Below are 13712 nucleotides of genomic sequence, written 5' to 3'. Positions count from 1 at the left end.
TTGAATCACCTGCAAATCCCAGAGCAGCTGAAGGGCCAAGAAAGATGTTTCAGTACATTCCCTGTACCTGTGGAGACACTTGTTCTCTGAAATCCTGAGATCCTTTTAAAGGACTTGCAGAAAATAACAAATGAAGAAGGGTTAAAGCCAGGGAAGTTGTTGTGCCTCAGCAGAGGCAGTAAAAGAAGCAATTTAAGGCCAGACTGCAGTGATCAGTACTTGTTCCTGGGTGTCCATGGAGCACAGAGCCCAGTGCAAGGGATCTGCAGTGGATCTGTCCTGAGCACCTTGGATCAACCATACACACGAAAACAACTTAATGCTACAGACCCACCCATCCAAGATGTGTCAGACACCCTGTATGAGCAAGGAGACGTTTGGACAACTGTTTGTCTGGGATGTTTCAACTTCAGGTATTTACTGAAAATGGTAGAGCCAGCAAGGACAGGAGACCTTACTCAGGCTGAGCAGTGCCTCATTCCTTGTGTAATCACTTCCAGCTCAGTGGGAAAGCGACAAAAATCAGAGTCACAGAACCAGAATTTGGACCTTACTTCCCACTGTGGAAAAGCAGTTGCTAAAATTCCCAGTTAACAGGTAATCACTGTACTGACTGAAACCAAATCCACCCAGAGATCCCACAATGGCCCTTGCCTGGTTACATCACCAAATCATTCACCAAAAAAAAAGAGAAACAAATTACATTAGGATGAAGCTCACACACACACACACACACACACACAAAAGCCAGAAATAGCATTTCAGAAGCAGAAATAATTGGCAGAAAATTTTTTAAGACTACTCATTTTAGGATAGCACACCTTTGTAAAGAGAGAGCATTTAATCTGGAGCCATTTTCCCCTTAAGAAACCAAGGCTGACAGAACAATGGGGAGAATTCCCTTCAGAAATTACAATATATTAAGTCAGATTTGCTTCCAGCAGGTTCTGTACCTTCAGAAATTGGTCAGGCTTTGTATGTTTGTCAACTGGGAAAAACCTATGCTCTGTTCTCCTGCCTTCCCTCTTTTCTTTACCACCTTTTAGCTCTACAACAGAAGGTGAGAGAAGAAAATTTTACTGAAGGAGACCATGAAAAGAGTTACAAAACATTCCACATATTTTCTCTGCATAAACATGCTGTGGATTTCTAATGTAAATAGTGCCAGGGCACTGTCACTCAGACCTCAGGAGTTCACCCCAGTTAGACAAATTATGCTGCCTGTTATCTCAGTTGTTACAGATTCTTGCCTTTCATTCATTCCTTGCCAGTGGCTGGATTTTATGTGTAGAAGAGAAAAGGAGCCTCAAATGCTGAAGTTAACCTCTTGTGGTGAGACCAGTAATCCTGGGCTTTCCAGTGAAGAATGCAGAAGGAGATAGCTGCTAGCCCTGTCTGCCAAGGCAGCAGTCAAAAGAATGCTGAAATTTGGCACGTATGAGCAGGAGAAATGCAGTGCTACAGAAATTTTACATGTCCTGTAAAAAACCTCCATAAAGCAGTGTTGTGGCTGTGAAAAGAGGATGTTGCTGCTGAGCAAACCTGCCTGGCAGAAGCAGTGGCTGCTGCTTCAAACATCACCTCCAGACTATAATTAATGCTAACCTTCAACTGCAGTCAGCAAGTCTCATTTCCTCCCAGATAAGGTGATACTTATTAGAAGGGAATACAGGATGTGATGAGGGGATTCATTTCTGAACATGTTTTTACAGCCAGGACCAGTGTGGCTGGTGAGACTGAGTGAAAGCCCCTGTCCTACATGCCAGGTATTGCCCAGATGTGAAACCCCTTTGGGTCCTGGAGCCTGTGTATGGAAAACAAAGGGCCTGGATGCTGCCAGCCCCAAGCCCTGCCTTGCAAGTGCATCATTCCAGTCTCTCCTTCCTGGTCCACAGCCCCTTTTAGGAACAGAAAACGCTGAGTTTCCCTGGCAGCACCATGGGAGGAATGTGCATTGCATGCCCACCTGTAAACTGATTCCCTGTAATGATGAGTGCCTTTAAGGCCATTCTAATGAGCCAGTTCTGATGGAATGTTTTATTTGTGCAATACTTCCAAAGAAGGGAAAAGCTCTTACCTATTGTTCTTCGGAGATCTTCACACTGGCTAATGTGAGGGAATTTCAGGATTTCCTTCCACTTTTTGCTTTTGCCTTTGCGTTTCCCTCCACCCCCTGCAGAGAGAGAAATACCAGGATTAGATTGCTTTGGGGGCATAGTACCACAGTTCCACCTAGAGTTTACCTGCCCAGTCACAGTTCTTATGGATACCATTAATAATTAAAGCTGATATATTGTGGGTTGATGCACAGGTAGATCCGTGGAAGTGCTCAATGAAAGCCTGGATGGGGCCCTGAGAAACCTGGTCTAGCAAAAGATATCCCTGCCCATGGCGGGGGGGCTGCAACTAGATGACCTTTAAGGTCCCTTCTAAGCCAAACCATTTTATGACTACATGATACCGATCAAATCTGAGCTTGTTTGGGCTTAGAACAGACCAAGGAGGTGGCATCTGGCAGAAGATCAGCTCACTAAAAGTCGGGAGTCCAGGCTTGTGGCCCACCAGGTCCAGTTTAGATGACAGCATCGCCTCTGCCCCAACCAAGAGTCATTTCACACAAACCAAACAATCTCGTAAAATTACAGCTCACACCTTTTCAACACAGATATCCACCCCCATTCTGGTTTTGGGACAAGCCCTGATTCTATCCCAAAGGAAGTGCTGAAAACTAAAGATCAAAATCCCGTTCCTGCCATCCCCTCCCACCCCTCGCATTAGGGATCCTGCCGACGCGGCACTACTGCTGCTGTTACACACTCTGGTCACTGCTGCTTCCACAGGAGAACTGTGGGAGAAAAAGAACAGCTTCATGAGGAAAAAATCTCTTATTGGTTCTTTCTTCTGTTCTGCTTGGAGAGGCTGCGCAGTCAGCGGAGGAGGAGTATCCCCCCGGACATGACAGCCCACATGCAGACCGGGATTCTCCGAGTCGCTGTATTTATTGCAATTCAGTCTCTGCACACAAAATCTGATTCACTTGAGTCTATTTTACATGCACTGGCACGCTGAGTGACTAATTCAGAGCTGAGTTAATTCTGTAGAGGGGTTGGTAGAGTCACAGTTGCAGACTGAGAGTGTGTTGGGTCCTTCACGACAGCGCAGGCTAAATTAGGAGAGCACCGACTCAAAAGGTAGCAGACCACCAGAGAGAAAACAGGAGCCTCGGAAAAAAATTACAAGTATTACTCTCTGTGGGGCATTTCTGATCACACAGTGTCACCTTTGGCACAGGAGTGCTTCTTTAGCATCTCATCTTTTATTCCTTTGCTTTTGGTGGCCAATGGTTTTTCCATCACAGAGTCTTGAATTATTTTAAACTTCTTATGGACAGGAACTGATTGTATTTTTACAGTATGCAATGTAGAGCAGAGATATCTGCACTGGCCATACATGTTTGGACTATCAGGAGTACAGCCCTGCTATCCTTTCCAGGAATTAGACTGCAGGAAAGCATGGAGAGCTGTGACTGCCTCCCCACCACACAGTATTTTGCAACACAGGCGTACCCCTTATGTCTGTAATGAGTTCTGCTTCAACCTCTTGTCTTCAGTGCATCCCAACCACTGCTGCTGAAGTCATTTCCTTTCCCATCCCTCTGCCCATAGCATCAGAGAGCCTGTCTTGCTCTCTTGGTCTTGCATGCTGAGGGCCTTAAGTAGGCTGCAAGGTGCTGGGAAGCATTTTGTGGGCTGGTGAGAGCACTGTGATCATCTGTTCACCAACTCCTGAGCACATCTGTTCACAGATGGCTCTGCTCTGGCTGCCAGTGGCCACAGAAGTTGGGTTCAGCAGCCCTAAGGGTCTTCACTGGCTTTTATGTCCCCAAAAGCCCAGTCCTGCAATCCTGCACAGTGGCTCCTGCATGCCAGGCTGCCACCTCCACTTGGTCCTCTTTTCCTTCTCTTCCAGGGGCATTTTCCTTCAATGCTCCTGCCCTTATGCCTCATCACACTGTACTACACTTCTCTCCCTGCACCCTCCCTTCGCATACTCCTCTGGGAAAGTGATCCTTCCAACCAGGGATTCCTGCTTCCTTCTCTCTTCCAATCATTCTCTACAGCTGCATTTTCTTCTCTGAACCATTTCTTCCCTGAACTTTTCTCCTCTGTGTGTTTTCCCTCACACTCATTTATCTTAGAATCACAGAATCCTACAATATGCTGAGCTGGAAAGGACCCATCAAGATCATCCAGGAGTCCAACTCCTGGCCCTGCACAGGACACCCCAAGAAACACACCCGTGCTGGAGAGTGCTGTCCAAATGCTTTTTGAACTCAGACACATTTGGTGCTGTGACCCCTTCCCTTGGGAGGCTGTTCCAGTGCTCAACCACCCTCTGGGTGAAAAACCTTTTCCTGATACCCAACATAAACCTCCATGTGCCCCTCATTTCTGGCTGCTGCCACTGCAGAGACCCACTCTGTGCTTACCAAGGGTCAGACAGAGGTACTGCTTGGGGCAGGCAGGAGCTCTCTGCTCAAGGGATGTGCAGCTGCCTGGGCAGCAGTGCCTGCTCCAACAGTATTTCCAAACACTTCTGGACAGAGGCTGCAGCAGGGATAAGCCAGATGAAACCATCCTTCAGGATGCATCTGCTCAACACTGGTACATCTTCACCCACTGAAGGTCTACCCTCTAGGCACAAGCACTAGTGATTCCAGAGCACACCTGCTTCTCCAGCCATCTTTACAGAAGTCCTCCCAAAAAGGCTGCATCTTCAGCAGCGTCAAGCAGTGCAGAATGTTGCAAAATAGCCCTTTGCGGTAAGTGACAGCTCTGAGATTTGTGCAGAGGTGATATGATTCTGCTAAGCTAGGCCAGAACATTTTTAAAATCCATTCAGTGTAAAATATATATTGATGTATTTACATTGGATGATGTATTTCTGACATTAAATTTCCATCAAAACTGGGGAAGGGCTCTGCGGCCCCCCGTTAAAGCCGTGATCAATACAGCCAGCATGTTCTCTCCTCTTTTGTGGCTATCCTCCAAAAATAAGCAGCCTTGTCTGATGAATCATTTGCTCTTAGCTGAGCGTGAAGTAGCGTTACTGTTTTGCTTGTGACGTCTTTATGTTAAAGATTCTGATCAAGTGCTTTAATCGACCTGACCTTTCCACTCTCAGCTTTTCTTGTGGAGCCAGCAGTGTTTGCTGGCTCCAAACGTTAATTCTGGGGGGGTTTGAAGGACATAATGCAGTGAGACAGCTGAGGCAGAGTAAATTGTCTAGCGGAGCTAAAAGCTAAAAGGGGAGGTTTCTCTGAATAGGTCATGGTGCAGGTTGCACAGGGAAGCTTTTCACACGTTGCTGTGATTGCTGCCTTTGCACCGTCTACTCCGTGCAGGAGGATTTGCGTTCTTCAAGGCAGCTTCTCAGGGCAGGACTTGACAGGTGTGCCAGGTTTTAAATGTAAATTCCATCCTGTGGTGTCGGAGGGTCTGACTGCTTTAAAATTTTGCTTTGCTGCTGACGACAAAAGGTGAGCTGCCAGAACAGCACGAAGCTCAGCCCCACTTCCTTGCGTGCACTCAGCAACTCAGCATTTGCTAACTGAGGGTTGGAGCTAATTCTCTAACACGTCAACCAGTCCTGCAGGAAACAAAAGGCATTTGCTCTACATCTTACCTACTGAAAAATACATGGCATTTATCACATCATCTTGTGATGCCACATGGCAAATCTAGCTCTGATCTCTGCCTGCAAGGAGAGAGACATAACCAGAGGTGCACATGTAAAACATCTGCCAGCAGGAGCTACCCTTAGCCTAAAGTGCCCACCTTTTTTTCCCTTCCATTATTCAGCATATAGTTACTCTCCTAACATCAAGAGGAGACAGGAAAATATTATTAAGCCAGTGAGATATTAAGTGGCTTGTCCAAAATTACATGAGAAATCAGAGGACAGAGCTGAAGATGAAGCTGAAGAAGCCAAGGCTTTGAGCCTGTTAATTCTGCTAAAGACAGCATCAAGCCATGCTCCTGCTCAGATGATTGAAGATTATTCACAACACAGAGTAAAACATATTGCTGGATGAATTTATTCCAGCACCATGCCACTGTGCAAGGTGGATTTTAAGGATGGATAACCTGGCTTCCTACTGCTGCTCTGTTCTTGCCCAAGTTGATAAGCCAGCAGTACACCCCATGCTGCCAGGCCTGGCTAATCCAAGACAGCCAAATATTCCATTCAGCTGTATTAACTGCAATCTGGTTAATCCACAGATCACTGGAGGATGATTACAGCTTCTATCTTCCATTTCACAACAGTACCTGGGTTATCACCCAAGGCCTTCCCAACAACAGCACAGAGCTCTGTACCCTCAGAATGCAAGGCCTTGATTACACAGTGAAAGCAGTGAAACAAACTCCAAAAATATTAAAAGTCAAAAAAAAACATGGTTAGTGTCCTATTTCCACTCAAAAGATGTTTGCGTTTCTTCTCCTCTTCCTCTTGCCACCCCTTCTTTACTCTGCCCCATGGAGGTGTTTGAAGCTCTGTGTTATATATGGAATTGCCATATTAGAGTAAGGTCTGGCCAGTACGGGATGGACTGCAGACAGCTTCAGAGGAAGATCTTGGAAAGCTGTTTCTGAAGTATTTGGAAAACATTAAATTTGTTCCAAATTCTGTTAATTGGATATGGCTACCAAAACATGGAGGTGTATTGCTTCCAAGCAATTTCTTTTTCTTTTTTAGCATCTATGCAACTTAGATGCAGGCTGTTCTTATGATCCTGGCAAACGCCCTGAACTGTTGAATGCCCTCATGTCTCATGTGGGTGTGAATACCAACGATTAACTGTGTATTTGTGAAGGAAAAGAATACTAATTTTAATCTTGTTCTCCTAGAGTGCCTCATCCTAATGAGACAGCATGAACAAAACTTACCAGCCCATCATTTTCCCCTAGGATTTTTCATGTCTAATACATCCAGCCTCTAAGGCAAACAGTTTCACCCTTATTAGACCTGATTCATGTAAAAGTTCTCCCAGGTTCACTATTCTTCTTTCATATTAGTCCCACCTACACTCAGCTGCACTAGCAAATAAAGCTGGCTTGTTTTCAGAGAATGAAAGATGCTGCTTGCTCTCCACCCTTCATCCTGCCCTTCTTCTCTGGGAAAGCAGAAAAAAACCCCCAGTTTCATTCCTTAAAGATCTTAGATGATACTCCTGATTAATCTGTGCTTAAAACAAGCACTTACAAGACCATTAGGAACCTCTATGAATCCCTTCTGTCAGCCCAATGAAAATGCAAAGAGCATGAGGGCTGGATTCCCAAAAGCCGGTGGGTGTCCACCATCGACTGGGGTGCAGTGCTTCTGCAGACCGGTCTCCAGAGGCTCTCTTTTATCAGATACAATAAAAAGTCCACTGCAAGCCCTCAGAAGAGAATCACGTTACACAGCTCCTCTTATCGACGCTAATCTGTCCTTATCTCCCGCAGCCTTTTCTGATGAGCGCGGCTCCGAAGAGCCACAGACCATGGTAAGGGTTTTGTGCCCATCTCCCCTGCTGTCACAGAACGTTTGCTCATAAGGGTGCTACAAATACCTAAGCCTGACAATCACTGTGCAAAACACCTCACTGCCTTTTGGAAATGAAGAGCAGATGTATTTCATGTTTAAGCCTCCAGAACCACACTGATGGGAATTTCACAAGCACAAGCTTCTCCCCAGCAGAGCCAGGTTGGCTTTGCAATCTGGTTACCAGAGGGCAAAATATTTTGTATGCAACTGGCATCTGAAGTCCTATTAATGGTGGCTTACAGAAGTCAGTGTTGATAAACACTGCAGGAATATCTACCTATGATTCAAAGAAGAGGTCAGGTAGTACTGTAAATACTGATGAGAGGCTGAAACATGACTTTAACAACACGTTTTTTATGTTAATAATAATGTTAATAATATGCTTTAGTAACATCCACTGCCCTGAAGGGATAGACAAAGCTAAGGGATTAGTCTTTGAAGAGTGATCCTCAGGGCTTAACTATCATATGTCAAGGCCACTTTGTTACTACCCTAGGAATATAAAGGCGTCTTTACACAAGCTACCTTTATGCCTGGTCAGAGCACATTGAAAGGACTTAACTAAACTTAGAAAACAGGCCTTTAATTTCCTCTGTTAGTCTCAAGCAGGCATCCCAATTTGTGGCATTGTCCATACAACTCTGCCTACATCCTCCACTGGATATTTTTAATGCATATTTGAGATTATTTGAACAAGTTTTCTTTGGGTTATGTGGGTCAGTTCACATATACTGCTTTTACATTTCACTGCTATGCTAACAGGTCACAAATTTCCCTGGATGCAGTTTAATTTCCTCCTCTATAAACACCTATACTTTGTCTATTATGATGTCTCCCTCTTTTATACCTTGTATTTAACTGCATTGTGTTTATCTGCAGCTGATAAGTGAGCAAAAAGAGACTGTTGGCTTTTATGCCACAAACAAAAATAATCCAAAAGATACAAAGTCTACTGCAGATTTACAATCTATTAAAAAACAAACAAACAGTAAATCTTACAAAAATAAAGCCAGCTATAATCTAAAACAGTAAAATTAAGAAGAGCCCGAAATTTTAATTTCCTATTCTTGACCTCAAAGTAAACAAGGCTACTGGCACAAACCCAGGCAGTTTTGCTGGGTTTAGAATGCACTGCCATGTACTGGGTGGTTCAACATGTCTGGGGGGCTGTCTGGGGGTTTTTGAGGTATTTTCTCCATCAATAGTGTGGATAACAGAAAAAAAATTGTCACACTTCAGTAACAATGATCACTTGGGATCATTGGGAGACCAAGCTTTTGAAAAGAGCTGTTCAGATTCAAGGTTATCACCCTGCTGAAAATATTAAATCTCTCAGTGAACCTTTCCTCCAAACTGGAGTTGAGACCATATTTCAAAGTTCTACAAAATTCTGATTTAAAGACATTAAACCATCTCACTGTGATAACATTTGAGTCATCTCAGTTCTCTAATGTCAAAACATTATCATAGAACATATCAAATAGAGTACTAAGATATTATATCACTGGAACAAAATGGGTATGGCAAATTGACATTCTTTACTTCATTAAAATGATGTTTCTATATTGTCAATAAGAAGGTAGAAAAAGCAAATCATCTTTTCTTTTGAACAGACACTTTCCTGCAAACCTTTAATTTTTGACAAAACGTCATTCTCCGAAAGGAAGATTCTTTTGTCAGAAATGTTCTTAACTGTCACATGCTTTGAAGAATTAAACAAGGAACGTGGTCTCCCCATAGCTGGATGTTTGAGTGACTCTAAATTCCAGCATTTCTTACCAACTCCTTTGAGTTAACTTGCACTGCTGTGAGTTACACTGACTGTAAGAGTGCTTCCCATTCTTCCAAAGGAAGAATGCAAATCCCTGCTCCAGAAATCCTGCTTGAATAGGGCTTGATAACATCTTTCCAGGAAGGAACTCCTCTTTAAGCAATGGCTTTTAAACTTATGACCTGTTCTATATATTTATTACCCTGTTTAGCAACAAGCATGCAAGCTACCAACCAATGCCTCCAAACCCAAACCTGCAAATGCAACTTGGGGTGGTCCTGTGCATGGTTAGGATGATGATCTTTGTGGGTTCCTTCTAATTCAGGATATTCTATGAGTCTATGAACCCATCACCCACATACAGACCATGTACTGCCCACACAGACTGCCCAGAAGGATGTGTAGTGCTCCTGGATAGAGCTGCGTGCCTCAAACAGCCCAAATGTTCTTAGGGCTGGCCCCTAAACCCAAAATACCTTACAGGGACTCCAGGGTTCTAGTTAGACACTGAGATAAATGACTAGAAATCTAAAAAGCTCTGCTGATTTGCTGATCCATAAGGTGCAGTTCTGATGTTTAGCAACACGAGACAGACAGAAGGACTGCAGGGAAACCTGGCCCTGGTACAGACAACTACATGGGGCTCAGCTCTCCTGAAAAATACGATGCCAGTTCCAGAGGGAGAACATGCAAAAACCCAGCCCTGAGCAGGAAACGATGTGGGTTCTGTCTGTCCCTGTCAAAGAGCTGTGTGGGCTTTTTCTCCTGTAAACAGTTCTGCAGTATCTAAAAAAATAACTTGGCCTCTGTGTTCCTGACATTTGAGTCTTACAAGGAGTATTTCTGAACTGTGGGGAGGAGATCCAGCTGGAGGGGAGGTGAGAATTCAAGTGTTCCTATCAGCAGTCTGTAGCCAAGCTCTGAGAATTATGTTCTATTCTGGTTTTTTACCCTCACCTAAATAAACTCACCAACAAGACTAAAGAAAAGATTTTTGGTAAACGTCATGAAAAATTAATGGCTTGAGACAGGCTCTTTTATTAGGCCTGGCTGACTTATTAGTTCCACCAAATTGGTAGAATTGGTAAAGCTTTGAGATGTTCTGACAAGAACCCAGAAATCCGTGTTAAAAATGGTGAAGATTAGGCTGGGAACCTCCTTAGTATATGTGTATGAGCTATACTGCCAGAGCTGTTTTAGGGGAACTTCCCTTTTGTGACACTTCAGTCCTTTTGCTTCCAGAGTCATCCAGGAAAAACAGGACAGCATCATGACATCTCAGACTGGGTCACTTTCTGTTTGGGATGAGGACCAGACACATCTTTCTTCCCCATAAAAGCAGGTAAGTACCATCTTCCTTGCTCTCTGTGGTCAAATAACACACCAGTTTCTCAGACACATGCATAAAGCATACATTAAACCCTAGACAGATGAGGAGCCTTCAAACGTGCCATAGGGACAACGTGGAGAGGGGGTGAAACCCCCCTGAGATGCCTGGCTACAATAAGCACTTGCCAGTTGCAGTGGCCACCTGGCAGAGGGGAAAAGGTGTGGGCACAGACATTGATTTGGAGGAAGGAGATTCTTTGTGGATACCAGGGAAAAGGCGTAAGGGGGTGCACAGGACTGATGCAAAAGGAAATGGCCGGCTTTAGGGGAGACTTCCCCCTTACTTAGCTACAAAGCCTGTCTTTGGCCCCATCTTCTCCAGCAACAAGGTACCTACAGCTGCTCTCTGTGGATCTTGCTGGCACAGCCTGCTAGATCATCCCTGAAACCACAGAAAACATCCTCTTTAAAAATCATTGACAGCCCAAGACGTGATGGTAACAGTAGTGCATGCGTCAGCTTTTGGGATCATTATTGTAAAAGGTTACAGAAGGGATTTGGGTTAATGGAGGTAATCTGTGATTATCTGATGCAACAGATTGCTCTGCCAGTGACTCATTCGTTCTGCCACAATATACTGTGGGCTGCAGCTGCAAATAGTGAGCAGGATGGAGCTGGCTCCCAAGCTAAGACTGTCCCTGCTGTTTGGAGAAACCCCTGAAAGAGGGGGTGCCAAGCCATTGCAGGTGTGTGACAGCCTGGCACAGCTTTCCTGAGGGGAGTGGGCTGTAGAAGTGTACTACAGTCACTCATTCATGGGTGTTACTATAGCTACCAGTTGAAGGACTCAACACAAAAAGCAGAACTAAAAAAAAAAATAAAAAATTAGAAGGTAGAAGACAAAAAACAAGGAAACTTGTAGAGCAAAGGCAGAGGGTTCCTCTGATTAGCTAATGAAGTGCTTCAAAAGCACTGACTAAAAAATGAGGCTTGAAGGTTGCATGGTGTAAGCGTCAGATGATGCAAGCAGCTGGCCCAGCTCGGCTGCCTCTCCCACCCACCCACCCACCCGGCCGTCTTAATAAACACAAAACAGAGCTCTGTGCCAGGGATGGATTAACTATTTCCTCATCCTTCACACAGTCCTGCACTTCCACTGGCTCTCACTGCAGCCCTGGGGCCAGAATTAAAACATGGTATTGATTTGGGCCATCAGCCCCCCAAGAGCAGTGTGGCAGCAACGATCCTACCACCAGGGACTCCAGAAGGGAGCAAAAGCTACGCACTGTCATAGCCTGGAAGATGAAGGAAGAAGAATAAACAGCACCAAGCAGCAATCCCACACCACCCATACCTCCAGTGCAAAGCCCCTGCCTCTGGTCTGGATGTCCAAGGTAGCCCAAAGCACCAAAAGCAGCTGCAGCCAGGGATGGGCACTTCTAATATGTACATAAATCTAAATAAATGTATGATTCCCACTCACATGCCTTCCTGACAGCCAGCTGTTCCCTTTGCTTGCTGTTATCGTCACTCAGAGATTAATGCCACTGCCTGGGACAGCTTATTAGCAATTTTTATTACAAAGCACATACATTTGGCTGGTGGTGGGCAAGAGCTAAGCCTTTGAGTAAATAAAATACTAGGACAGCTCGCAGGGAATGACAGAGAACAGATATCTGTGGGGTCTTTACCCTGGCTCTGAAAGCCAATAATGGCAGGAGGTCAGAGATCAGTGGCTTAATTGTCCAGTGAATTAATGGTGACGAACGTCTGTTTCCCCTCTTGTTAAAACTGACACCAGATATTTCAGAGAAAGCAGAAGGACACTTGGCTACAAAGGAATGTTTTGATGGCTGAGGCTGAGATTGTTGCCAGCCCCAGCCTGTCAGAGCAGTGCAGGTCAAACGAAGTCACTGTAGGAAACTGCTGCTAACTCCAGCACAAACCAGAACCTTCTGGGCTCAGTGGAGCAGACACAGATTACCCTGCTCACTTTGGAAAGAAAGATCGTTTGCTTGCATTTAATAAAAAAATTCAGATCTAGATCTTTGAATATACAAGCATTAAAAAAAAAAAAAAATTGGAGGAGTGTGAATTGCACCATAAAAATCAGCCTGTGCTTGTTTCCTCTCATTTTGAAGAAAAATAGACAGCAACAGGGAAAAAAAAATACACCAGAATGTATTACAAAAAGCAAAAAATTCTCTACATTTTCCCCCTCCAAAAATGTCCCTCTTTCATTGTCCTGCACAACCCTGGTTAAACAATGCATCTCTTAGTGGAAATTGTCATCATGGGAGGAGTAAGGAAACTGGGAAGTACAAGGGGACCACTTTCACCCAGTTAGTGACATTTTCTGAAGCTGGCTAATACTCCTCTATTGAAACAACTTCCACAGGGAAGAATGAGGTCTACTTATTTATTTTCTCCCCGTTGCTCAATCTCATTTCAATTCAGGTTTTCATGTGTAGCTGTAGGAACAAGGATGAAAGCTTCCCTTTGTTTTAAGGTGGTTATGTTAGTTTTGAGCTGTTGTGATAGAGACTGTAGGGCACATCTTTCCCCTTCATCCCAATATCCGTGAACCCCTCTGGTGTTTAATTTAAGCTTCATAAACAAGGAACAAGCACTTTCTGAATATTAAAAAACACAGTGTCAACCTACCAGTCAGTTTTTGAGAACTGTAACGTGACGTCTTAGGGTAAATCAGTCCCCTAATTATGGGACATGCTGATACCTTTAATTAACAGTGGTAACATGTAGCACTGTTAACAAGGATGTGTAACACTGAATTAGGCGACTGAAGTCTAAGTATTCTTTCAGCAGTGTTTTCTCCAGAGGTCATGACGACCACGGAACAGCCACGCTGGTTTTCAAGTCAATCTCTGTGCTCAGTCTCTGGCTGAGCTAATTATAATGGTGCCTTTAGCATCGCTGTCTTTAAGTGTCTGCCAGCATGTCCCTAACAAACCACCAGGTCCACGTTTTTCTAGCCCAGACAGAAGTCTCTGATTATCAGGTTAGA

At 44.4% G+C, this 13712-nt stretch overlaps 1 protein-coding gene across 1 annotated transcript in view; it reads right to left on the bottom strand.

The window, feature by feature from the left end:
- Positions 1-13712, bottom strand: part of GRK5 (G protein-coupled receptor kinase 5) — a 155208-nt gene that overhangs the window by 90645 nt on the left and 50851 nt on the right. The window contains exon 2 of the mRNA XM_042019448.1: positions 2078-2173. Coding sequence (XP_041875382.1) covers positions 2078-2173 — 96 coding nt within the window. The remainder of the gene's footprint in view (positions 1-2077; positions 2174-13712) is intronic.

Source organism: Corvus kubaryi, unplaced genomic scaffold (genome assembly GCF_017639235.1).
Source record: "Corvus kubaryi isolate FWS band 111438036 unplaced genomic scaffold, C.kubaryi_AGA036_p1.0 138, whole genome shotgun sequence".
Classification (NCBI taxonomy): Eukaryota; Metazoa; Chordata; class Aves; order Passeriformes; family Corvidae; genus Corvus; species Corvus kubaryi.
The sequence above is the reverse complement of the archived record's forward strand: the minus strand, read 5'-3'. Positions and strand labels throughout refer to the sequence as shown.